This window comes from Camelina sativa, chromosome 13 (assembly GCF_000633955.1).
Source record: "Camelina sativa cultivar DH55 chromosome 13, Cs, whole genome shotgun sequence".
In the NCBI taxonomy this organism is placed as follows: Eukaryota; Viridiplantae; Streptophyta; class Magnoliopsida; order Brassicales; family Brassicaceae; genus Camelina; species Camelina sativa.
The window spans coordinates 14,100,108-14,111,935 of NC_025697.1; the positions used below are offsets into that span (position 1 = coordinate 14,100,108).

At 31.2% G+C, this 11,828-nt stretch overlaps 2 protein-coding genes across 4 annotated transcripts in view; both read left to right on the forward strand.

Moving 5' to 3' along the window:
• Positions 1,461 to 2,517, forward strand: LOC104736722 (agamous-like MADS-box protein AGL93). Its single transcript, XM_010456769.1, has one exon. The coding sequence runs from the start codon at positions 1,519 to 1,521 to the stop codon at positions 2,386 to 2,388; it is 870 nt and encodes a 289-aa protein (XP_010455071.1). The 5' UTR covers positions 1,461 to 1,518; the 3' UTR covers positions 2,389 to 2,517.
• Positions 10,341 to 11,828, forward strand: part of LOC104736725 (probable protein phosphatase 2C 73) — a 3,985-nt gene continuing 2,497 nt past the window's right edge. The window contains exons 1-2 of one of the 3 annotated variants that reach the window (XM_010456770.2): positions 10,341 to 10,635; positions 11,361 to 11,687. In XM_010456770.2, the coding sequence (XP_010455072.1) occupies positions 11,442 to 11,687 (246 nt within the window). In that variant the 5' untranslated portion in view covers positions 10,341 to 10,635; positions 11,361 to 11,441. Of the gene's footprint in view, positions 10,636 to 11,360; positions 11,688 to 11,828 lie in introns of those variants that run through there. The other 2 variants (XM_019234479.1, XM_019234478.1) reach the window with 2 other exon arrangements.

An 11,828-nucleotide genomic window follows, 5' to 3' on the forward strand; every position in this document is an offset into this window, starting at 1 on the left:
GATCCATCTATTCCCGGCAAAACCCAACATCATATATGTAACCAGAGAAAAAGTATACACTATGCACTGCTTACTGAGGTTCACAGTACAAAACCAAACATTTTAACTTGATTTGCTATAACCTGGTCAGCATATAGTTAGTAAAAAAATCAAATCACACAACAGATACGAGAAACAAAGAAACCATCATTATTTTAGTTTTATCATTACCAATGGGATTAACCCTTTCATATGCAAACTAGTACGTCCAAAGCAAACAATTCCATCTAGATATCAAAGGGAATAAAAGATAGAATAAGAAGTACCTTGCTTTTCAGATTCACCAAAACTAAATGATTGTAAGTGCCTCCTCACATTAAATCATATCCTTTTGCAAGCAAAGTCTGCAATTCCAAGCCATTTTATATATTAAAAAAGAAGTGAGATGGTTACAGTAGGTCTTATACCCAGCTGTTCCAAACATGGCAGTATGTATATCTAAGGCATGTCAACTAATTACCGACAATCAGTAAACCTTGAGCAATTACGGAGAACTTGATCCTGGTAGCTAGGCCTTATACTCAGGTGTTCTCGCCTACAATAGAGTAAATGACAGGAGAGCATCCCCTCTCTGCTCAGCGACTTGGTAAACGGATAGATCGGATCATTCGCAATAAGCTACTCCTCCTTCTGAACTTGGGCCACCAAGACTACAGGGATATCCTTGTTCGATGGTTTTCAACTAGAACTTAAGTTAATCTTTTTGCATACAAGCTAAACAAACTAGACAGTGTTACACATGTTGTAAAGAAAAGGTTTTTTTGATGAATAAAATTTTACATTCATTCAAAAAAAAAAATAGAGTAAATGACAACAAGTCAGGAAGATCATTAACAAGACCAATATAATTCTAGATTAGAACTTAATTACACTAGTGATTGGAGTTCATATGTACATATTAGACAATGGAACACACTTTCAAAACAAAGTTGATGACTGAACCTGCTTCAGAGCAACTGCTAGACCCGTAATTGTGTGATTATGTGGACCACCTTGCAATCCAGGAAATACAGCTTGGTTTATTTTGTCTTCATAGTCATACATAACCTGCAAGGTAAAGATACAAACGATTAAGTACTAGGAAAATTTCTCAGAACCCTATCTACTCGTCCATATACAAAATGGAAACTTAAAATATGATTTTAGTATGATGAAACTGAAACAATGATGGTTTCTTGTCATACATATATATATACTACAACGGTTAGATTAATAAAAGTGTATATATGTATATATATACAGAAATACTACAACGGTTAGATTAATAAAAGTGTATCATCATCATTTAATGAAGAGAAGATACGCTTCAAAATAAAATAAAAAAGGAAATTAAACCTCAAATATGGAAATCGAATTCTATATAATAACCCTTAACCGTATTGTGTTTTACCCTAATTCTCAAAGATTGTTATTATTTTCTCTCTGTCAAGAAAGTAAAGCTTACTTTTTTTTTTCTCTCTGTAAACAAACAAACGTACAATGGCTTCTTCTTCAATGTTGACGAAGGACAAAACAACGAAATTGTTTTCGGTGAGAAATCGAAGATGTTTCAAGAAACAAACCTCGCTCTCTTCCGTTTCAAAGAAGACAACAAATCTTCCTTTGAGAGAACAAACCATGTTTAAGAAAGCCTCCGAGCTTTCGATCCTTTGCGATGTCGAAGTCTGTGTTATATACTACAACCGTGACGGAGAACTCGTCAGGACATGGCCGGAAGATCAATCCAAGGTTCGGGACATGGCGGAGAGATTCAGCAAACTCGACGATAGAGAGAGACGCAAGAAAAGCACAGACCTTTCTCTGTTTCTGAATAAGAAGACCCTCAAAGACAAGAAGACATCTTTTGATATCACGGACAACAAATGCTCTGAGAAAGTATTGGAGATGGAGGCTTCGTTAGAGAGTTCTCTACGGGTGTTACAAGATAAGCTGCTTCGGTTACAGAACCAGACAGAACCCGATCAGAACCATGTGGTGTCTTCCGTCGGCTTCTTCACAACAGATCCATCATTGATGAGCGGTGTGTCAAAAACAGAGCAAGACCTATCGACGCCATCATTGACTCAACAACAACAGAGCAAAGTTTCAGTCTTTCTCTATAACCATGACAACGATAGCTTATGTCAACTCCCTAACTCTATTTCTACCTTTGACCCATCGATGAGTACGGCTTCACTTGGGGCACAAGGACTTTGTCTAAGAAGTAACGAATCTGATCTTCTCATGGTATTTCCTCCTCAGATGCAGACACAAACCCCACCACCTGTCCACTTTGATCGGTTTGCGGGGTGGAATAATCAAACTCCGTCGTCTTTTGCTGATCCAATGATATTCTCTTCTTACAATTGAATTAGGTCTTTGACTAGGTCAATGGTTTATTATTTTCTATATGTATGATTATGAATGTTAGATTATTATGAGTTTTAACTCTGTTAGTTAACTTTGTTGTGACCGATTTAGATTTAGGGTTTGTAAGAAGTCGACAATTTTTGTTATCATCCTTTGTATTGTATGTTTTTCTAAGTATGAATGTATTTTTTTTTTCTCAAGTTTCTAACATAGTCTTGGCTTCTTCTACTTTTTTTCTAAGTCTTAAATTTGAGTTTGATCAAACTACTATATTAAGGGTTTTTGTGCAATAGACATGGAAAGTAAAATGTCCATAATTGGTGTAGACAAGTAAACTAATTGAGTAATTGAACATTGTTTCTGTGAAATCTTCTGTTCAATTTTACGAATGGATGTAATGGAGGAAGAGCTTTTCGAAAGAGAAGCACTAATGCACTATGCCATGAATGCGAAAAGTGTAGTGCAAGAGAAGAAGAGGATTGGATAAGCAAGTTACCTGACACTTATGTCAGATGCTCTTGTTGCGGCTTCGGACAGATGATATTGTTAGAACTAGTTTTTTGTCCAAGAGGTGGCAAAACTCTGCTTTAACTTACCACAATTTTGCAAATTGAAAATAGAACTGCTACCACAGTTTTGCAATTTGTATTGTTTGCAAGACCACAGTTTTGCAAGTGACGGTTAAGTCTATGAGTCTATCCTACATGGTTCGCAATTTGTTCTGTCTAACAAGACTGGCCACAGTTCTAATATCTTGAGGATGTTATGAAACGGAAGCTAATGCTCTTGTTTTTGAACATGAAGGTACAGAGGTTTTGATTGATGCTCCGATCCTATGCTCTAGTATCTAAAATTCGAAGATGATATAACAAAAAAGTAAAATCATAATCAGTTCAAGTACATAATAATTTCTATGAGTTCTTGTGAGGTACGTGTCCACGTTTGTCCATAGCTTAGTTTAAGAATGAACAGTGAAGTGAACACGTACGCAATAAAAAAACAAACCGACCACATGTTGACTCGTTGTTCTTGCCCGGTTGCCCCTTGACCAAGGTAATTACCAAATCATGATTCGTCGGTACCAACAAACAATCATGTGCTTTAAGCTCTTTTGTCGTTTTTTCCCCTAAATTTATTTGCTTTTTTTACCTAATCCAGAAGATCTTTTGCTTCTTGATCGTTTCCTTCTCTATTGTATGTTTTTTTTATAACTGTCAGCTCAAATTACTTTCTGGTTCAACACCTACAACTTTGTCGAGATATACAGGAGATTAGATTCAACACAGCTCGAATTCAAGTCAGGTAAGTTTGTTTGTTTTTCATCTCTTTGCAAAGTTTGTTTTGATGTTTTGGTCTGTGTATCGAGTAAATCGAACCCAACGAAATCTCAATATCAATTTCATGAAGTCGGTTTACTGAACCGGTTCTGGAAAAAATCACCTCAATTTCATGGGTGTATGTGTATAATTAATTATTATAGGGCTTATGCTGCTAATCTAATGGGCTTTTCTGCTTCAAGATCATGCAACATTCGGGTTTTCTTTTTTTACCCCATAAATCAGGCAATGAAAAAAAAATCAGTTAACAGTTTGCCCCCCCCNCCCCCCCCCCCCCCCCCCCATTTCATTTTCCATGAACTCTTTTCACAAAAATAAATTTAGTTTTTTATTTGTCGACCACACCAAAACTGTATAACAACAGTTTTTGGGATTAACCAATCCAATGCTTAAGACCATCTTTACTCCATGAACACTCTAACATGTCTTTAAAAGAATAAAAAAATGTACTTTAATCATATATATATTTTTGTTATATTTTATTTGTAGTAACCAATAAAAAAACGACACCTGTCTATTTATTAAAAGGATTGATTCTTGCCAGAGCAACTTAAGTCTCGGTTCTCTTATTTTTTTCTTCTCTTATTATTATATATTATTTTCTAAGCAATTCTCTTCCTCAGCAACTCCCACTAATTATGCTCTAAGAGTATATCCATGTAACTTTATTTACATTGTTTTTTCTTCCAGTATCTAGTTTATGTATATATATTTCCGTTAATTAGTAAACTATAGCTAGTATTTTCTTAATCATCGAAAAATATTTCAAATACAATTCATTATTTTAGCAGAATAGATTTTAAAACCAAAAAAAAGTGTTCCGTAACTTCCGTTTGAAAATCTTTAAAAGGCTGTGATGAGACTCTACTTAAAACTTGAGAGTGACTTAGCCGGGTGCACCGCCTCTCATGTGCCATGTGTCCTAGAATGTAACGTTTCATCCAAAAAGTTCTGAAAGGTTGTGCTCGCGAGTGGCCCCCGCGAAAACCTAGTCTAGAAGACTAGGTTCGGTTGCCGAATTGTAAAACTTCCCCACAAAAATGGGAACCGATCACTAATCGAGCCTCTCTCCGCTCACACGGCCACACCAAAAAGGTCTCTTGGTGGAGTAGCTAGCTAGTGAGTCTCTCTCATCACGTGTTCATGCATAGGTCATATGACTCATTACCACGTCGGCTCAGATCTAATAAGAACACCGAACACGTATTCTTTTAGTTTCACAAGATTGGAAAGAGACGGATATCTTTTGGTCTATTTTTAGTATGTTACTGTTTTTAAATACACACTAGACTATTTGTTTACTTAAATTTTTTTTTTGAATGTGCAGTTAAATGGTTTGAAAATTCAATTATCCAACCTGTCAAAAACCCCCTCNCTCATCACGTGTTCATGCATAGGTCATATGACTCATTACCACGTCGGCTCAGATCTAATAAGAACACCGAACACGTATTCTTTTAGTTTCACAAGATTGGAAAGATACGGATATCTTTTGGTCTATTTTTAGTATGTTACTGTTTTTAAATACACACTAGACTATTTGTGTATGTATAAAAACTGACAAAATATATTTTTTTAAACCTTTGAATGTGCTAAATGGTTTGAAAATTCAATTATCCAACCTGTCAAAAAACCCCTTTCTTTATTTACTACAATCAAAACGTCAAAAAATTATTATAAACAGAGAAAAAGATTTGGTGTTGCATGATTGTTGCCGACATATTGGGGATTCATATCATCCAACCAATACACAGAACAGAAGAATCAGTGTTTCTTGTTTTCTTATGCGTGTTTTTTAGGTCCCACTACCGTCACAAGCGGTCACAACCACAGTCCCCATAATTGTCCCACTGACTTATTCCCCTTCTCGAGTAATGTGAAACTCGATAGAGAACCTTCAACGTCCAATTTCGTCACGGCGTCTAACTATTATTATTATTGCGACCTCTCACGTTACGGTTTCCAATTTCGGTTCATTCCCTTTGATTAGACCGGAATATAGTAGTAAGCGAATCAAAAATATCTTTGATTAGACCGGAATATAGGACTCATGATGATATAATAGCGAATCGAACCAAACCAATCAACTCTTTTTCCGTGAGCTGACTATTGTATATATTTACACTTTGTAAACGTTCAAACAAGCAATGTTGTTGTTTGAGATATTTATATGTGATTTGATGATTATTTATATAGCTTTTTGAAATAGTACACTAAATCGATGTTAATCTATTAATTATATAGATATGCACCTTTTATAAAATATTACTTTTATAGTTTCAATGATTTAGGTACAATCAAACATGGCCCATTTCACATGTCCAATATTATATGATTGTTTTTTGTATACTTTATATAAAATTGTTTATCTATGCTTTAGGTTCCCTTATGTAAAACGTGTACGTGCGGCCTACGTACTTTAATAGTAGTATACTAGAATGTATTTTGCATTACTCAAATTGGCTTTCTCCATTAGCTTTTACCCATTTAAGTAAGTACTCATCAGTTGGTTTTTTAATTAGCAATTGCACATGTAGTTCGCATGTTGAAGTTAAATGATTACTAAGCCAATACGTTTATATATTGTTATTATACTAGCGTGCAAACCATTCAATTCGATTTTTTATACATAAAAAGATTAAGATAAATTGGCTCTTTCAAAATTCGAATAACTTATGCAAATGATTAGTTCGAATTATTCGTTTTTGAGTTTGAATTCAATGATTTATATCTGAGAGTGATATTATTTTTTTTTTGGTACGTTTTTTTATTTTATTTTTAATTAATTGTTGAGAAAGACATACTTATTTAGATGCAATCGTTATGGTAAACCGAATATAATACTTATAATATAGATGTTATCGTTATGTTAAACCGAATATAATACTTATAATATAGATGTTATCGTGATCGTTTTATTCTTATCAACGGTGAAGTTTGAGTTGTCGAGAATTGGTTTTGTCATTCACTATCCTCTTGGGCACAGAGTCTAAACTTACAGAGATCTAAAATGCATGTATATCTTGGTATATGAAAATTAGTTATTAAATTATTATTTCAAAAAAATACAAATATATAAGACAAAACATTATTATATATATTTAAAACTATATGGTTTACCAGGCGGCCTGTGCATGAACGTGGAGATGTGGAAATGTCAATGGTATAGAACTATTTTTGGAATTGCTTAGAACTATTTCTTGGTCATGTCCTCTTTTTTTGTTGGGTATCAAGGTTTTAGGTGTAAGTTGGTAAAAACATTATAAGAAAAATGTTTATGTTTTGTAAATTATGACTTTTTGGAAGAAAATTGTTATACTCGAACAATAGAGTACTAAACTTTAGTTTCAATAGATCTCAACATTTATGAACAAATGCCTGATTGCTAAGAAGCTAGGTATATTTTTGTAGCTTTTTGCCCAAAAAAAACCATGTTTTTGTAGCCACTATAAATGAATTGAATACTAAACATATATGGTTTTCAACCAGTAAATATAAAACTAGTCTTAATTTCAATGTAATATCTAGGAAATTTACATCTTATAGCAAAGAAAAATTTGTATTTATGAAAATGACAAGATGGTGCTCGAGTTATAGAGACAAAATTGAGTGTAAGTGATTTTAGACGATTTTGTCATTATCATTAACAGTTATGGGACCGTTGATTTATCAATGTATAATGTTATTTTTCAATATCGACTTCTAATTTATGAAATTGATTATACAACCAAAAAAATACATAGTTTAAGTACTATAAATATCGGAAAAATTTGTAAAACTTTGATATATCAAAAGATATTATTTATTTTTATGATATAAATGGATGATTTATTATTTAAAATTCTGTATAATTATCTAATGTAGTAAATATTGATATAATTATAGCAGATACTATATATATATATATATTTAAACTTCGAGATTATTTTTTATTTTAAAAATTGATATAGAGTCTGCATGAATTTTTACGTGTATTGCTTGTTATTTCTAGCAGTTTTTTTTTCAACATTGATGAAAAATTCTGATGGAATTACAATTACCAGTATTTTGTTGATGCAAATAGCAATGCTTGAGTTAAGAAAAATAATAATAATCAGTGGCTTCTTCTATATTAGACTTTCCTAAAAGTTAAATAGAGCATTATTGTCAAGTCATTTCTATCGAGTTCATGCTTTTTCTACCCATCTTATTTGGTCGGTAGTCAAAATCCATATCCAAATACAATCAAAAACATTAAAATATCTTAATATCTAGTATTTTTTTTATTAATTCACCGAATCCCATACAAACTATATCGATCATAATAAGACTTATAGGTAAAAAAAAAAAAAAAAATTCTCACTATATTGCGGTAAATATCAATTAGAACACTTTTTCTCTTGTTTTCTTGTGTCATTTATTTTTGGTGACACTAGTTTTAGATCTGTTATTATTTTATTTATTTGTTTGATAACCATAATCTTAATATATGATTGTATTCTTTACGGGAAAGCCTACAATTCATTTTGATAAGAAAAAGGCATTTCAATCTGAAGGTGATGGTAGAAGATTTTATATACAGTAGAACTTCTATAAATTAATACTCTTTAAATTAATACTCGCTATAAATTAATAAATTTTTCCGGTCCCAAGTTAGGCCGGTGTAAAAAATGACACTTTTCGATAAAATAATAAGATAATATTTTTTTTGGAAATTCTATGTAAAAATATGGTCCCATCAATATCATAAATTAATAATCAAATTATCTAAACATATATATATATATATATCTAAGAAAATCTATTGAAATGTGACTCTATTGTTGTTTGCCTATTCTTGAATTTGAATTCTTGTTGGAACTCTGCTCTAATTTTTTGCATTGTTGTCTTCTCAATCGCATCCAAAAATTATGGAGAGTCTAGATATGAGAATTGATTATTTAGTAACTAGTTCTAAAGGTACCGCAATATCTTCTTCGACTTCATCATTACCATAAAGGATAATAGTAGCAATTTATTTTAAACTCTAAACTTTTAACATTTATCATTTTTACCTAGCTAATTTAGTAAACAATTAAAAATTTTCCAATTACGATAACCAATATTATAAATTAAAAAAATTCTTTAAAATGTAAATGATAACAAAAATATTTATGTTGTAATAGAAAATTTTCAAAATTATGAAAATGAGAAAATCTCTTCATAAATTAATAAAATATTAATTTATCGATAAATTAAAACCTCTATAAATTAATAAAATTTCATAGTTCCGACCTTATTAATTTATAGAGGTTTTACTGTACTTACAAAATATAATGAAACTGACATTTGTATATGCACACTGAAAGTTATACAATTTAAAAATTACACTAGTATGGGATATTGACCTAAATTTTGTTTGGTTGGAAAAAATAATTGATAATAATTTATTATTGTTTTTTTGATGTGTGCAAATTTGATAATATTTTATTCAAACATATATAATACATCAACTATGCTCGCGTATTTAAAGATATATATATATATATATATATATATTTTGTTAAAGGGTTTTATTTAAATATACTCACTCCCAGACAATATTGTGTATATTTTACTTTAGATTGATGTCGTTAACATGCCAGAGTATATAGTTTACCACGATAATCATATGATGCAATGCCATATAAAAAAGTAGCAATATCTTTCATAACAATTTTTTTAAAATAAATAATCCCTAATATCAATGATAACACTATTATATATGTTTTTTTGATCAAACATTCTTATATATGTATGATTGAATTCTCCAACTATCGAATTTGATTTTTTTTACTTGCTTGCCTAATTTTATTGTTTTGTATCTCTCGCTTACCTAATTTTATGCTAATTAAGAACATTTGTTCTTGCTATTATTCAAATAATGATTAAACACACAGCATAATTTGATAAATAGTTAAAGAACACATAACGGAACTGTTGACATTCTCTACGGATAATGCTAAAGATGTATATCACTTTATCTTATGCATAAATAAAAATTACGGTAGTTTGACTTCTGCAATTGAAGAAAGAAAAAATACCAGCTATAAAATAAGTGAAGAATAACAATAATATAAAATTATCAGAAAATATTTGATTATTATTCTTGAAGAACTGTGAATTTTTACTGTTTTTTTTTTCATTTTTTTGGAACTGCTTTATTTGGCCTTTGATATAACGATTGGGACACATCTAGCCAGCCATCGCATAACCCATTTCATAATTTACACATTTTCTGATATTAATATCTTAATCATATAAATGTACAGTCAAATCTCGACACCATTTTAAATTGTTTAAGTTCTTTATGTTTGTTAAAATTTTATAATATCTCAAATTAAAGAGTTTGAATTTGAGATAATTGTTTAACTTCTTTAGTCGTCGCTGTTCCTTATATACCTATATAATATTGTTCGAATCAACCAATTTAAATTGCAAACTGATTTCCTTTGAGAACATATATATAAATCATCATAATCAAAAAAATATCGTGGAGAAATGTAATTATATTGAATAATATTTGTGGTACATTTGAATTCATACATATGCTACAAATATCTTGGAGAAACGTAATAATTGAATTATATGAATTTTTTAATATCAACCACAAAAGACCAAACCGAAGACGATGTCGTGCTACTTCTTTGTCCTTTCTCCTACCACAAGATTAAGAAAAAAAAATGAACAGCGATCGGAACAAACGTACCATAAAACTTTTAATTAAAAATTCAATTCCATTCCTTAATTGTTTCATTTAAATCTCTTTGGAGCATTAAAATGGATTCTGATATATTTTTCTCTCATCGATGCTCCATTAGCTAAATCTTCTTCACCGTTGAGGTGTTACGTCAGCTTTTTCCCGAGCTTACATCATACCTCCGGCGCTTCATCCTTACGTGACATTTCAAAGGTCTCTCTCTCTTTCTCTATCTTTATACATCTATTAAGAATCTGATTGAGAAAATGAAGATCCAAATGAAAGCTTAAGAGACACCTTTCTTGGGTTCTTCTACTTTCTTTTTCTCACTCAGTAAAGATTTAGAAATTTTATCTTATCCAAAATGGTTATAAAAATCAGAAAAGCTTTAAACTAATTTTTGAAGCAAATCTGTGGAGATTAAGTGTGTTTGCTTCTTTACCCTTTTGGGTATTCATATATTAATATATTGTATTAAGCAACAACATGCTGAGAAAGTTGTGTTAGTTTTCCTGGAAAAAGCAAAAGAGAAGAATCTTGGATTCTTGCAACTTGTTTTTTTCATTTCCTTATTAAGAAATATCTCTAGATGTGTTTTCTATAAACAGAAACTCGATTTCCCTTCACGTCAAAAATCATTTTTTTCTCATATATATTTATATGAAAAAGATAAATCTCAGAAACTTGTTTCAATGGAATCCATGTCATACTTACGAATATTCCACTAAAGGTGTTTAAACTTTTTTTTGGGTAGTCTAGATTCATAACACTATGACTCATCTTCTTACGTTTTAAGTTTTAACCTCTGTTTTTTTCCTCGCAAAATTTGATTCTTTTTGTTTTTGCTACTTTTCACATTATATCTCACCCTAAACACTTGTATTATATATAAAAGTTACTAAACAATTTCTTCTTTCTTGTTTTTTTTTTAATAACAGATTCAGGATCAAGTTAAGCATAACAAAAAAAAGTTAAGGTCGTTGTTTCTTGATATTTTCATCTTTTGGGGTGATTAAAAAATGGGGCATTTCTCTTCGATGTTCAATGGGTTAGCTCGAACATTTTCGATAAAGAGAGTGAAGAACAACAATGGAAACAGCGACGCAAAGGAAGCTGCTGATGATATGGCTAAAGACGCGAAGAAGAAAGAACTGATTCTGAAATCCTCTGGTTATGTTAATGCACAAGGTTCTAATAACTCCGCTTCTATTTTCTCCAAACGCGGCGAAAAAGGCGTTAACCAGGACTGTGCTCTCGTTTGGGAGGTACATTACTACTCTCTTAAGTTAGTATTTGGTGTTTTCTTTCTGTGTTTGCTTTTGTTTGCTAGTTTGCTTGCTTCTTTTTGATGTTAGCAACTCAACAGCAGCTAGATTTTTATAATCTGTTATGCTATTTACCACGTT

Excerpts from the sequence above, each read along its gene's own strand:
- LOC104736722 (XM_010456769.1), top strand. The coding sequence starts at position 1,519 with ATGGCTTCTTCTTCAATGTTGACGAAGGACAAAACAACGAAATTGTTT.